This window comes from Natator depressus, chromosome 6, assembly GCF_965152275.1.
Source record: "Natator depressus isolate rNatDep1 chromosome 6, rNatDep2.hap1, whole genome shotgun sequence".
Taxonomy (NCBI): Eukaryota; Metazoa; Chordata; order Testudines; family Cheloniidae; genus Natator; species Natator depressus.
Window position 1 is genome coordinate 122,572,888 of NC_134239.1, and position 15,734 is coordinate 122,588,621.

Here is a 15,734-nt window from a genome sequence, read left to right on the forward strand (position 1 = left end):
TGTCAAACCTGTCTCTGCATAAAACAAATCGTGCGATTGTAAGGAAAACACAGTGAAAGCATAGAACGTTGCATGTCTCCCGATAGTTACAGAAAATCCATTCACAGATGATTTTGTGTCACTTTGAGAGAGGTGCATTCGTATGTGACTGATAGTCATGTACGACGTGTAATGTAAGTTTTAGGCCCTCAGCCATGATTTCTGCCTGGGTATTATTTATGCATCTGATATTGATCGTTGAACAATAGGTTAAGCCATGCTGCTATGCTAGATGGAAGTACTGGAAGTATTTAAATTTGAAACATTTCCTGACATCTAAAATCTAAATCTAAAGGCTTCACAAGTGGTTCCAGATTCATAAGGGACTTGCATGAAAGTCTCCAATTTGAAAAGAGAACTTTTTAGCAGAGATCTTTGGAGACATTTTAAAGCAGTGGTGGGCAACCTGCTGCGTGTGGCCCATCAGGGTAATCCGCTGGTGGGCCGCGAGACAATTTGTTTACATTGACCATGGGCCGCAGGTTGCCCACCACTGTTTTAAAGTCAAGTACTCTGTTTTAAAAACACTCAGATTTGATCTGTTGCTGCAGCCTACTGGTGAACTGTTCTGAAGAGAGAATAGAAACTGCTGAATATGCTGACTTGCTTTTCTAGACAGGATCTCTGTGGCAATAAAAAACACTCCAATCGGTTCTTGTTGCAAATGCTATTTTTGTAAAGTTGTTCTATAGGCTTATACACTGGAAATTATTTTTTGTGACAATTTTAGACCAAAGACAGGATTCCAGATGTGGCTAGAAGAAAACAGAGAGAGTATTTTGGCAGATAATCCTGATTTGGAGGAAGCAGAAATAATAAAAGAAGGCATGAGTCAATTTAGAGTGCTGTCATCTGATGAAAGGATGGTAAGAAAGCCGTGTTGTGCTATATTTTTCAAGAATTGTTTCTCTTTTACCACTGAATCCTGTGGAAATTCCAGTTTTGAAATTTCCTTAAATGCTGCTGCTCTCCATCTGGACTCAAAATATTATACCAGGCCAAAACCCAAAATACATGCTTTAATTATCAGCCAGATCTTTATAAATTGTTTATTTTCATAATGATTTAGAGGAAGTAGTAATGTTTGCAATAGTAAATTGCAGACATGAAATCAGATTTGGAAAGGATGCAGAGACTAGTAAAGGAAGCAGAGAAGTGGTCAAGAATTAGTAAGGTGAGAGAAAGAGGTGAAAACACCAAACGGAAGTTCAAAATGGAAGAATACTTGTTACAAAGGAGAAATATTGAGAAGACCTAGATGTGATCATGAGCAGCAAATTAGACAAGCACTTACAGTTTGAAGTTATAGCAAATGCCATAATGGTATGTATAAATAAGCTGTGGCATGTAAGAGTAAAGAGATAATAGTTCTTCACAATGCCTTGGTTAGACCATCTTTACGTGAAATAGTGTGTGCAGCACTTCCTTATTTGTTACAGAAAAGACATGTGAAGGAAGGCAAGAAAACTTTGCTATTTTGGACCTGTAGTGATCTCATGGTGCAAATATTAGTGATTAGATGTCCAAATTTCACCTGCAAAAACACACGTACCAAGGCCTGAATAAAACCTGGCTTTTAAAATGTATAGGCTAGAGAAATCAACAAAGGGACTATAACTGTGCTCTAAAGCCTGGGGCATTAAATATCCATCATGCTAAATTGAGAGAAACATAATAAATTTTTTTGGCGGGTGAGGGGGTTTTTATTTATTGATATTTGGGTCATTCACATTAAGACATCCAATTACATTGTCTTGACATGTATAGGTACATATCTTAATATGGAATTAACAATATTAAGCGATATTGTTGTATCACTAATATTTCTTTTTGTTGTCAAAATTACTTAAACACAACCTTAACATGGTGTGTGTGTGTGTGCATTTAGAACAAAGGACCATTGAATAATTTGTCAAGAATGATCATTAAAATACTACCATTAGTGTTCACAACTAGACTAGTTAAGATATTGATGTGAAGAAGAGTCCCACAGTAGCACAAGCTGGACTCGGGAAGTAATTTTCAACCTTACCAATGTGTCTCAAACTTTAGCGGTGGTCAGTGTAGTCACTATTCCAGTGCTGACTATTCTGCAGATGTTTTCTTTCTGTGATTATATGGTAGGGTAGTAGAATTCACGATAATATGCTTGGTTTTTAGTTTTTTAACGTACCTGCTTTTTTAAGATCTGGACAGAGAAAGCCAAAGGAGGAGCAGCTAGTAATTCAGCTGAGGCAAAAAAGCGGAAGCGCCCAGCAGATGCAAAGAATGAGGAGAAAGAGAAACTTGAAGAAGAATCAAAGGAGGACTCCAGTTTGCCCAAAAAGCGGAAGCCGTTAGATCCATCTACAAATGTCAGATTGTCAGCCTTTGCATTCAAGCAGAGCTAAATCAAAATTGGTACCTTTCCACTGTTTTCTTGTCTCAAGACATTAGATTCTCCAGTATTGAGAAATTTTGCCAACATACTCTAAGTGCACTTGCAAAAAAGAGTAAGTGTTTTGTCCTAAACATTCCTTTACAAAGTGGAATGATGGAAGTGATGCAGCATCCCTGAGATCCTTGATGCAAATAAGTTTTTATATAAAGTGTGTATAGTTAATACAAATAGTCATAATTCACTGATTATTTTCTAGATATGGAGCCAGATTCTGTGATGCCTCATTGCCTTTGTGTGCCGTACTGGTTGTGATATTTGATCCTAAAGCCAGCTAGTTAGCCCATGGAGAATCAGCAAAGTGTAAGGATGATCTCATGGTGTTGTCGAGCCAAAGTAGGGGCTCTTATGTCACTTACTCTTCCTCCTGTCAATGTAGAAAGGACAAGAAGCTATGGGGGGAGAGAAAGATGCCCCTGTACCATACTGATCTTTGGCTGCAGTTTCAACTCCTTGTGGTGATTTCCAGCCGTTGAGCTCCAGCAGCCTAATTTAGTAATGAGGGTCCAGCCATGTACCGAAGCTGTACTGGAAACAGTGGGTGTACAGAGGAGAGGTTTAAGCCGTCTTGTGTGTACATGCGTATGCTCCTCCCCTGATCTACACTCTGCAGAAGAGCTCTACCCCAGGATTTGGTCCATAAAGCGCTCTTAACTTTAGAATTTGTGGGTTTTGTATGTAATATTTGTTTAAAATAAAATGTGAACATTTCTGTGTTTAGGTTGGTGGAAGTCTCCTTTTCAATTTTTTCATGTTGCACTAGGAAGTAGACTTGCACCTCATAGTCAGAAGCCAGTTATATACACCATTCTTGCAGATGGATAAAATACAGTGTCTGATGACTGGAAGTCAAGCACACATTGATTTTCATTTTAAAATCTAGGAGTAACAGATTTTAAGCAAAAACCTCTTAAATCCTAGAGAATTTAAATTTCAAAGGTTAGTGATAAAGTGAGAATTTTTGTACGTTTTAACGTTTTTCATTTTGAAAAGCTTGACCTTGAGATTTCAGTGTATCATGGCAATTTTCATTATATGTGGAAAAGTGGAGGTGATCTTGGCAGCTATTGGTGTAAGAGCAAGCAAATGGAAGAAAATCTGAAGATGTATTAACCCAGTTAATATAAAGCTTAAATAATCTATCTGTATTTGATAAACACAAACTTTTGCATACTGTTTTTACTCTTACATGCTTTTAAACAAATGATATAAGGCACTGTACACATCAGTAAGTAAAAAGAGAGAAAACAGATTAAACCATTCTGGGATCATTATGCAAATGCTGCTATTTTAGAAAATACTGACTGAATTCCTAAGATTTACATAATACATTTTATATGTGTATATACTATAAAACACTGAGGCATACACCTATCTCACATGTCTGGTCATGGCAGCATGACAAGTGCAGGAGGCTGGAGCCTTCAATGACCTCACTCCACATCTCATCTCCAACCATAGTCTGTCCTCAGGGTCTGTCTTCAGGGTCTGTCTATCTTGAAATCACAGGGTGCGGTTGCAGCACATGTAGACATACGTGAGCTAGCTTTAATCTAGCTAGCTCGAGTACCGAAGCAGTGACACTGTGGCAGTGCATGCTTCAACACAGGCTAGACCGGCAAGTAATTACCCAGGGTTTGTGGTGGGCTTCTCCAGTCTGTACTGAAGCGCATGCTGCTGCTGCTGCTGCTGCTTTACTACTACCAGGACTCGAGCTAGCTCCGTCTAAGCTAGCTTGGGTATGTCTACTTAAGCTGCAATCAGACCCTATGATTGCAATATAGAGATACCCTCAGTCTGCTTCTCTAGCACTATCTGTGTACTGTTATTCTAGAAGGTGTTTATGGCTGCACAGACCTTGTGCTAGCCACCCTTCATTCAGGTTAAATGGAAGAAATAATTGAGCTCCTTGATGGAGTGAGATAGCTAAAACAGAAGAAACCACCATCCAAGGTACTAGATCTCATGGGAAGGGAGAATAAGAGGGATTTCCCTGGGACTGATTGCAATTGCTGGGGCATTGATCTGGAGTCATATGCAGAAAGTCAGAGTAGCATTTGTGAGCATGGCCCTGAGAGAGAGCTTCTTGGGGCACAGGACACAGTTGCCAACTTTCACATGGTAAATAAGCACCCCGACTTTCACAATAAGCCAAAAATCAAGCTAATCCCATTTCAAAACAAGCCAATCCCTAAGAACCCCAACACTCTATATGACTAGATCCCTCCGAAGTGCAGTCTGGGACTATGGTGGGCCCGCTGTGCACCCCTGACACACTCTCCCTCTTCCCCTGGCTTGCCCCTTGACCCTGCTTGCCGGGAGCCAATAAAAAAAAAAAGCGGCAGCAACAAGCTGCAAGAAGCTACAAGCCAAAAACTAGCCAACAAGCAACTCACAAGCCAATTAAGCCAAAAACAAGGCCAATTTCTGCATTTTTCCCCGCGGGTTTGGCATGTCTGGCACAGGACTGTCTGCAAAGCCTGCCTTGGAAATCATGAGCAAGGAAACTGCCTGCTGTTTGTTCATTCAGTGTTCAGGGAAACAGGGCTTTGTGTACATTCTTTTGAAGTAAACAGGATCGCATTGAGGAAACAGCTGATTCACATAATCAATTTCTCTTCCTAATGGGAACAGCCCAGCAAGGCTCTGAATATTGGCCAACCGCTCCGGTCAAGGAGCGACTGTCTTCTCCTTAGTATTGGTGAGAGAGTCTTTGCCGTGGCTCCTGTCATTTGGAGTGAACTACCTCTTATCCTCACTGCTTTCACCTCTTTTCAAATCCCCGCTGAAGAAAGAATCTTTTTGGTCAGTTTAACTTTATTTCTTTGGGGGAAAGGATTTTGTTTTGCTCAACCATCTCATTGCATGTGACCCCAGAAAGCTGTTTTCTCGTGCATTATATCAGAAAGATGATGTACAAAATGAAGTTGTATGGACAAAATGGATAACAGTTACTATAGTGTTCACACTAAAAGAACATCTTTACCATTTTCGCTGAACCCCCTTAGGTGTTTTAGTTTACTTGGCATCTGCTTTTGATGTCATTTTGGTTGCCACAGTAACTCATAGCAAGAGCGCCATAAAATTTCACCGCTGATAGCATTGTGAAGTCTCAGCTATGACTCAGTACAACAATTTTCCGCAATGGAAAATCGTTGCAATTAGACCATATATATCTGTCTCATACTGTCAATGCCTAGGTCAGAGATGCTTCTTGCTGAGAAGCTGTGACTGCTACAATTTGCCCAGTGATCTAAAAAAAACCATGTAGTCTGTAAGGATGCACACATCATGCTGCAATGGTCACAAAATGAAAGTTGTCTGGTGGCTTTTAATGGCTGATGTGTTTCAGTGGTTGCACATCCACTTAGTTACATAAAGAAACTAGGGAGGTAAATTTTAAACGGTTAACAGGTAAGCATTAGTCTTATCGGTTAACCCACCCTAACTGTTAACCTTCAACCCCAGGCCAGCAAATCCCAGCCCCAGCCGCGCCAACTGGCTGACCCCAGCTGTGCTGGGCGGAGCAGCCCCAGCTGCCCACCAGCTGGAGCAGCCCTGGGCCGGCCGGCCAACTCTAGCCGCATCGGCCGGCTGACCCCAGCCCTGGGCTGGCTAGAGCAACACCAGCTGGAGCGGCCCCAGCCCCTCTCCCTTTAATCAGTTAACCGATTAAACGGTTAACTTTTTAAACAATATTTACATCCCTAAAAGAAACACACTGAGGTCCCATCTTAAAGAAGGGTTTTATAAGTGCAACACTTGAGGTTTGAGCCTAAGACATGCTGAGACCCATTGACTTCAAATGGGAGTTACAGTACTCAGCCACCCTAAAGATCAGATTAAATTGAACACAGGTAAAATATACCTGAATACCAGGCATATTGCATTTCATAACCTACACACCTCTTCAAGAGAGAAACATTTGTGCTATAAATAAGTAAAATACACCAATCATCCTACTAAGGAACATTTTCTTTGGCCTTCCATGCACTTGCTCCATAATATTTGAGTCCAAAACAAGACAATTATGCAAGGCTTTCAAGCTGTGCCAACTGGAATGAGGGATTTTTAATTTTTTTTTTAAAGGTTAAATTTTAAGTGCCTCATTCAGACACAGAGCAAAATCCTTCATCAGAGGAAAGAGTTAATTTTAAGGAAGTTTAACACAAACTGAGGGAGCTTCCAACCCAGAGAAGTGAGGCTTCGAAGGTCTGTGTGTTGTCTTCCAAGTGAAGAAAAATGTGCTTTTTCCCCATTGGCACAAATTCATGACTGCCAGACTCACACAGCCTCTGCACTTGGTTCATAGATCTGTTTAATGATCTGGTAGGTGGGCTGCCTGAGGGCACCAAGGATGATGCTTGGGCTCACAAAGAATTGTTGAAATGTACTTTGCATAGCTTGCCTTGTCTAATTTTCTCTGGCCTGTACTGCCAAGGTACTTGCAAAAATAAAGCCTGGTATTTCTTCCTTCTTCCTCACTCTCTCCCTCCCCAGTTTCTTAGCCACTTGTTTTACATAAGTCTGTGATGATTAATTTTTTTGGAATCTGAAGACTCCTGAGCATAAAATAGTATCTGTAGTCCTCAGAATATTGGATTTGTCCACATTGTTTTCTTTCACTGCCCTTTAAATAACAGCAATAATCAATCCCATGTCCTGGATGTTAAGTATCCATGGTGTTTAGACAAGATATAGTCAAATAAAATACTGTAGAGTTTATACCTGTGACAGTCTGTATCACTATGTTCACCCCTTTTACAAGACTAAGATAAATTTTGTTCAAAATATACCTTGTGAGGTATCATTTGAAAACTCATAATTTGCTGATCATTACTGTCCTGGTAAACTATTGTGGCAACATTGTATGTAAAGTTATAAGATTCTACTGTATGATACTACTCAGACAGGTTCCAAACCAGTTTCTCAGAGACAAAAGGCAAACTGAAGCCTCAGCAGGTGTCGTCAAAATCAAATGGACTATCACCTGGTTAAGTAGCCATTCTTTGACAGGAAAAAGGGTTTGAGCGAGAAATTTACATCTTGTCAAACAAACAGCTGGAGGTTCCCATCCCCACTGACTTTGTCTCCTGAACCCCAGCTGGGGATGATTTTCAGAAGGAAAAGAGAACTATAAGAAAGGGGAACAGATGCCCCAAAATACCCCATTTCTCTCTGCCCACAGCATCAACAACACCTGAAGGACAAGGAAAGTAACACTGAACTAGGGGAGGCATCTTGGCTGGATGGAAACCAGCCAGTAAGATTGCTGAAGCATGTGGTGAGAGAGACATTTGCTTTGAATTCATTTAGCTTGTTAAGTTGTATATTAGTTGTGTTTTATCTTTTATTTTCTTGTAACTAATTCTGACTTTTATGCCTCACTACTTGTGATCACTTAAAATCTATCTTTCTGTAGTAAATACGTTTGTTTTATTTAAACCAGTGTGTTTGGATTCAGAGTAACAGCCGTGTTAGTCTGTATTCGCAAAAAGAAAAGGAGTACTTGTGGCACCTGAAGTGTTTGGGAAACTCCATTTGAGATAACAGGATTTGTGCATATCATTTTCTATTAATAAAATGCTAGTCTGTATATGAGCTTGTGTTGTCCAGGAGAGGGCTGGGCGGTACAAGATGCACATTTCTGGGGGAAAGTCTGGGACTGGGAATTTGCTGGTGTTGCTCTGCAGTGTAATTCAAGAGTGGTTTGACATAGCTCTCATACAGTATAGCTGGGAGTAATTTACATGCTGGAGGCAGTGTGAGAGCAGATCAGGAGTGGTTGTTCTCACAGCAAAGCAGTGTGAAAGGCACCCCAGGCTGGAAAACTGAGGGGACACAGCTGTTCAACAGTGCAATTTGTACCCTGGGGTAATGTCACAATGCCTTTTAATACAAGGATTTTTAAGCCCTCTTAATTTTCTTTCCTAACTGGCATGGGAGTTCAAATGAGAAGGTTCTTTTGTGGAATAACATTTGACTGAGAAGTTTATGTCATCATCTTGTATCAGTGAATTAGCAATGTAATTTTTAATTAAGATACTCATCTCCATTAGGTGAAGAAAAATGACTCTCCACTGCCTATGTCGTTTGGGTTGCTTAGGGCACCTACTCGTGTTCTAGTATTGTACATAAAGGATAAACTTGGTTCTGTGCATTTAAATACTGTCTTAACATTACATGTTGTGTCTAACTAAAATAGACCATCCCTAGATTGGGTTTCTGAAAATCTATCAGTTCTTAAAGGATTCTGGATGATAGGTCCATCAATGGCTATTAGCCAGGATGAGCAGGGATGGTGTCCCTCGCCACTGTTTGCCAGAAGCTGGGAATGGGCGACAGGGGATGGATCACTTGATTACCTGTTCTGTTCAATCCCTCTTGGACACCTGGCATTGTCCACTGTTGGAAGACAGGATACTGGGCTAGATGGACGTTTGGTCTGACCCAGTATGGCTGTTCTTATGTTCTGCTGCAATAGTTACTCACTGAGGCACTCCAACAAGCCACATGCTCCTTCCCTGCACACTTGTGATTTCGTTTGCATTTCTGTTTACTGATTAGAAAAATAAGTAACTATTGGGTAAATCTTACCTTCCCCTTTTTGTTGCTGCAAGAATGAGTAGTGCAACATGACTGAGATGTAAGTTCAACTTACAGGGCTGTAAGTTGTTTCAAAGAAGTGGCTGCTCTGGCGTTGGCCAATGTTGGCATTTCAGTAGCCTGTAACAATCTGCTTGGGCTTGGACAGCTTGGTTAACTAGTTTGGGATGTGTTCTTATTACTAGATGGCAGAAGCAGAGTGGTTATTTAAGTGAAATGTCTGGATTTGCCAGTTAAGGCTGTTGTGGGCTGCGTAACTCTTATCAGCCCACTGGCTGGGGATGGATTCAGAGCTTTGAGACAGCAGATTCTGACATGATGTTTCTTGTTTAATCTTTTTTCCAGTGTGAAATGTGTCCCAAATCCAGTCTCCATGAGCATGCCCCTTCCTGTGCATGTGGATTATAGCACCGTAGTAGCATGTCCTAAAAGGAGCAAGAAATGTGACCCCTCATGAGGTGGCTCAACAACGCACATTCTGTTTGCTAGTCAGAGCTATTTCACATTAGGCCATATAATCTCCATGTTGTGAAATACACTTCATGAAGAATGTTTGAAACTTTTCTGATGAAATATAATGGATGGCAAAAAAATTCCTGTTTTACCGCTCCTATCTATAGTATTTCCAAGGCACTGGGCTCAATTCTGGCCTCGAGCGATTAGACTGAGAGCAACAGAACCTTATTTTACCTACTTGTGACATCCTCTTGCCACAGAAATAAAAAAAACAAAGGGGTGTGTGTGTGTGTGTGTGTGTGTGTGTGTGTGTGTAGTAATACCTGCCATTCTGTGGTTTTTGCTGGTGTATGTATGTATATGAAAGTGATAATCCATTTCAGAGGTAGCTGCACTTTGTTTCTCCCACTTCAGCTCAGTTGTATACTGCTGGTAAAGTGTTTAGAGGTCCCAGAATGAAATAAATGAAGACCAAGCACAGCAGTGTTGCTGCTCTATATTGGCGCAAACCCTGCTACAGAAGCACTGACTTGACACATGTTCATTCCTAGCGTGCCAGGTACCAACATTGTGCTTGGCAGTCTACCAAGGAGTAAAACGGATACGTGAAATGATGGAAAACGTAGGACAATGAACTGGACTGGTAGAAATTTAGTGAAGCAGGCTAATCAGCTTCCTGCCTGCCTACTGCAAAACCACACCAGGAACATTATTTTTAACTTAAGAGTGACTTTTCAAAAGCGCTTAGCATTTGCTTTGGTAAATGCCAGTGGTAAAACTCCTGATTTAAATTAAAATAGATGAATGACAAGTGCTTTTGAAAATCCCATCTTAAAGGTTTTGCAAGTACCCATACAATTGCTGCACATCCTGGCATCATATTTGCCCAGTACAAATGAATCTCTCTCTCTCTGTCTCTGTAGGTATTTACTAATAATGTTCTTGATTATTTAAAAGACCCTGGCTTGTTAACAATACATAGGGGCAGATCCTGAGCTGATAGAAGCAGAAGACGTGGCTCATGATTTTGAAAATGTTCCTTTAATGAAGTCCCTGGACCGTTTTATATCACTCCACATTTTCTCATGTTGGCCTAATCCAGGCCAAAGGGCCAGGCAAGGACAAGACAGGTCTTGCATTTCACTGCAATTCATACAAGGGAGACTAAGGCTCTCAAGGAAACACATACAGCAAAATCATCCCCTCAACCTGACAACTTAAGAGATGGGAGAAAACTACAGGAATGAAAGAAGGAAGTGTGTATCCCGCAAAGTTAAGGTCTCCACATTTTTTGCTGCATTCTACATTATGCAAAATACTAAACTTTCTTTTAAAAAAATTAATATCTTTTTCCACTGGAAGAATAAACTGCCATTCTGTAAAAAGATAGGCTACTACCTTGTTAACACAGTTTTGCAGAAAACTAACTGCAGTAGCAAAGAGGAGAATCTTATGCTCCCCCATTCACCAAAGCCACGCAAAACTAATATCCACCAAGGTTGTGAAATGAGCCACTTGATGCGAGATTCAATTGGACATGAATGACAGAGGAAATTCACAAGAATCGTTGCAAGATGTGTGTTGCCTGGAAACTGTGTCCAGTGTACAAATCACATTATTGATCCCAGGATGATAATGCCACAAAGTAAACGAGCAGAGAGATGCAGGGACACAACTACTAAATTAGTTTCCTTTAATCAAAGGCTTGATCTTGTTTTAGATGAAGGTTTATAGAAGACTGCTGCTTTTAAGGGAAGAGCAGTTATAATCTTTGGTGTAAATAGAGTTGCCTTATTATATTTGTTTTCAGATTACAATTTTTATACCTTGTAATCAGCTGGAAATGTTTATAACACCAGGTGGTTTAATTTTAATGTATTTTATATTTGTTGTTTGTTTATATATCAGAAGATCGGTGTGGGGAAATAGCTAAGACGGAAGGTATGCCTCTATAGCTTCACCCCCAATCCTTCCACCATCCCCACAGCAGCTCCTTTGCGGAGAGGTTCTCATTTCTTTATTATGATAAGTATTTACCAGGACCCCATTGTGCTAGGTGCTTTTCAAACACAGGACAAAGAGATGGTCCCTGCTCCAAAGCTCTGTGGTATGGTTTGGAGCATATGGGGCTGAGCAAAATTGCTCTTTGCAGCATCATTTTCTCCTCTAACACCAGAGGACTTTTGCAGGTAAGTTAATTTAGAGGGTGCATTATAGGAAAACTGTGAGTGGAAACTTGCAGTGTTTCCTGTCCCCTAGGGAGAAGAAGGCCACATAAGGGTATGGTGCCTTAAATACTCATCTGTTTTGTTTTTTTATTCTAGATGCTGGAATTCTACTACATTTAACTCAATGTTTCTTTAAACTGACAGATCCAGATCCAAATGACTGATGAATCATAGCACTGAGTGAAATGTTCCGTGTGTATTTAATAGTCTATAGGAAATAAGTAAGTACTTTGTGACATCGTCACTGATTATTGCTGTATTCAACATGTACACCTGTGTATATCGTTATTCACCTTACACGTTCCGGTTAAATTCTGCTTAAATGCTATTAGCGGCATTTATTTGAACCATCCTATTCTCGTCTGAGCTGTTAATGGTATATTATCGCAATAGAGACTACAGCGGACAGTTAGAGAGTCTCTTTATTAGCAAACATTGCACAATTTGGTTCTTTTAAGAGCTTGAATCCTGAAAGGTGTTGAGACCCCTCAGCTCCCCAGGACTTTAATCAGAATTCGGGGTGCTCCTTACCTCACAAGATTGAGCCCCAAAGTCCACTGAAGTAAACGGAAAGACTCTTATTGACATCAATGGCTTAGGATCAAGTCCTAAATGAGCAATAATGCTTTTGGCAGATTTGCCTCGCTTCTCCAAAAATGAACATCTCCTCTCATTTGCATTCTATACTCTTTGAAGACAGAGGTGCATCTTTTCAGCACCTTATCAGCCAAGAACTTGGAATGCTGTAGGTCTCATTTTGTTTTGTGCTGTTCAAAATGGTCTGCGCTTGCAAGTCACTGCGTTGTCTTTGCCACTGTGATGCCTCTTCTCTCTGCTTTGTGTAATCCACCAAGTTTGGCAACTTTTGGGGGCAAATATCTTAAGGAGGTACCTGTTGCAGGGCCGAATGATGGATGAAGCCGGGTGGAGTGGTAAGAAGCGATTTATTCGGTTACAGCATCCAGACTGCTCATTCCCCTCAGTCTCACGCCCAACGAAGTGAGCCCCAAGTTATGGTTACAGCATCTTTTACCCTTACCCTTTTCTTGGTACCCGCCCTAGCCCTTACCCTCCAAATCATCCTTTTGTTTCCTAATATGGTGAGGATTACTCCTTCCCAGATCCGACCTGTTTGCTTCCTAATATGGAGAGGTTACCTTTCCCTGGACCCTACCTATTCGATTCCTTATATGGTGCATTTTGAATCCCTATTTTACTGGCAGATTGGGTAATTGAAGAGCCTAGTTTATGGTAAGGCCCCAAATTAGGGAACTTTGTGGCTTAATTTACGAGAGAACACTACTCCTGAGGCAATACTTGTATTGCTCTCTTTCCTGTTAGACAGGGGCCCCCCATGCAGCTGAGGGTCGTCTTGCTTCCAAGCTGGAGTTTCTGTGGAGAATTATGAAGGCAGGCCAGATCCCGTAAGCCAGATCCAGTGCTGAGACCCCCTTTATTCCCACACCCACAGTACCTTCTAGCCACTCCTTAAAAACTTAACAAATCAGCAAGGACTATGTCTAGCCAATGTGACATTGAGCATGTCTTGTCCTTTTGTGCTACAAAGTTGTAGTTGGCATTCTGTCAGCTGACTCTGCTCTCATACTGGTGTTTGATTATAGACTTATTGTTGTGCCAGATAAGGCTAATTGGTCCAGCCATTCCTCTTGATTATCCTTTCAAAACAGGCAGCGGCACAGCATGCAGCAGCAGGGTGACTACAAACTGATGTAGCTGTGAAAGCAACCACTTATTGCTACTGTAATTATTAACGTTGCGGCAAAAAGCCAATGCTTCTCCTCTTCCAGGAGAGGAGGAGAGCCAAAAAAATGACAGGGGTGGGAATGTGAGGATGAGAGGAGGGAGTGCTGGCTCCACAGCATGCTACGGTGTTCTCCGTGACCCCATCAGACCCAAATGCTAAGGAGACTGGACTTTACAGATGGACAGGGAAAGGCAGATGGAAAGAGGTGAGGCTGGGAGGATGGCTGCACTCACCTTCCCTACTATGCAGAATACCCAAGTGAGTGAACATTGAAGTGGCCTGTATCAATGTATGGCAGGGGTGGGCAAACTTTTTGGCCCAAGGGCCACATCTGGGTGGGGAAGTTGTATGCAGGGCCAAGAATGTAGGGCTAGAGCTGGGGCTGGGGGTTGGGGTGTGGGAGGGAGTGTGGGGTGTGGGAGAGGGTGCGGTGTGCAGGAAGGAGCTCAGGGCCCGGGGTTGGGGTGCAGCAGGGGATTGGGGTGCGGCAGGGGGTTAGGGAGCTCAGGGCAGGGGGCTGGGGTTCGGGGTACAGGAGGGGATTGGGGTGCTGGCTCCGGCCCAGCGCAGCTTACCTAGAGTGGCCCCAGGGTGGCAGTGGCGCACAGTGGGGCTAAAGCAGGCTCCCTGCCTGCCCTGGCCCTGCACCGCTCCTGGAAGCGGCCAGCATGTCTGGCAGTGGCTCCTGGCTGTGGAGCGGGACAGGCAGCTCTGCTGCGTGCTGCCCTTGCCGGCGGGTACGCCCCCTGAAGCGCCCATTGGCCACAGTTCCCTGTTCCTGGCCAATGGGAGCTGTGGGGGGCATTGTCTGCTGGCGAAGGCAGCACACGGAGCCCTCTGCTCCCCTTCCCCCAGGGGCCGCAGGGACGTGGTGCCGGCCACTTCCGGGAGCAGTGCGGGGCCAGGGCAGGCAGGGAACCTGCCTTAACCCTGCTGCGCCACAGGGCTGGCAATCCCACGGGCTGGATTGAAAGCCTGTTGGGCCACATATAGCCTGCGGCCCGTAGTTTGCCCTCCCCTGATGTATGGAGTCCTTCTTTCCCTGTCCACCCATCATGAAGGGAAATCCTGACTGGAGGTGTGAGAATCCTATGGGGCATGCCTCCTCCAGGAGCTGTGTTTATGTGGGGGCGGGGGCCTAGGGAGGAGCCAGTGTGAAAACACAAGGACTCCTCATGGATGTTGCAAAGATATTGGGTGATCTTCAGGTGTCTAGGTCTGAACTCCTTTCCCATTCTATAGGGGCAACCAAAGAACTCTTAGACCTTGTCTACACTGCAGGTTACTTCAGTATAATTTATGTCGCTCAGTGGTGTGAATAATCCACCTCCCCTGAGCGATATAAACTGTGCTGATCAAAGTGCCAGTGTAGACAGCGCTATGTCAGCAGGAGAGCTTCTCCAGCCAACATAACTACCGCCTCTCCTGGAGGCAAGAGTTATTAAGCCGAAGGGAGAACTCTATCCTATCGGCTTAGAGCGTTTCTACCACAAGCACTACAGCAGCGCAGCTGCAAGTGCTGTAGTGAAGATGTCGCCTTAGAAAGAAACACTGTGAGTTAGAGGCAGGGGACGTTCAGTCCCCAAGACAGGAATAACTCTTGCCGGGAATAGTTTGACTAAGGAGCTGTTTTATAACAGAGAGGAGGAAAGAAGTGATGATGATTCTCTCCTATTCTTGCATACAATCCAGGTTACATTCTTTGCAGGTTTACATCCCTTTCCTATGTCAGATTTTTCAAGAATCACTTTTAAAAATTAAACATTGCAGAAAGCAATCAGAAAAGGGCAAGATTCCTTCATGAGCGCTTACCCTGTGCTTTAATGCTGTCCATTGTAAAGTTCAGTCTATCACTTCCTTTCCATGGTTTCTGTGCTTCGCCTTTCGGATATGCATAACATCATGCAAAGCAGCTTTCTTTGGTGTGATTACACGCCATGTGAGAATGTAGGATGCAAACTATATATTAGAGAGACAAGATGGGTGAGGTAATATTTTTTTATTGGACCAACTTCTGTTGGTGGAAGAGACACACTTTCTTCAGACCTGAAGAAGAGCTCTGTGAAGCTTGAAAGCTTGTTTCTTGCACCAACAGAAGTTGGTCAAATAAAAAATATTACCTCACCCACCTTGTCTCTCTCATATCCTGGGACCCACACAGCTACAACAACCCTGCAAACAATATACAGTAAATGCTTTGTTA

At 42.6% G+C, this 15,734-nt stretch overlaps 1 protein-coding gene across 1 annotated transcript in view; it reads left to right on the forward strand.

The window, feature by feature from the left end:
- Positions 1–3,729, forward strand: part of WDHD1 (WD repeat and HMG-box DNA binding protein 1) — a 50,195-nt gene extending 46,466 nt beyond the window's left edge. Inside the window, exons 25-26 of the mRNA XM_074956482.1 lie at positions 770–905; positions 2,226–3,729. Of these exons, the coding sequence (XP_074812583.1) occupies positions 770–905; positions 2,226–2,429 (340 nt within the window). The 3' untranslated portion in view covers positions 2,430–3,729. The remainder of the gene's footprint in view (positions 1–769; positions 906–2,225) is intronic.
- Positions 3,730–15,734: the final 12,005 nt, after the last annotated feature.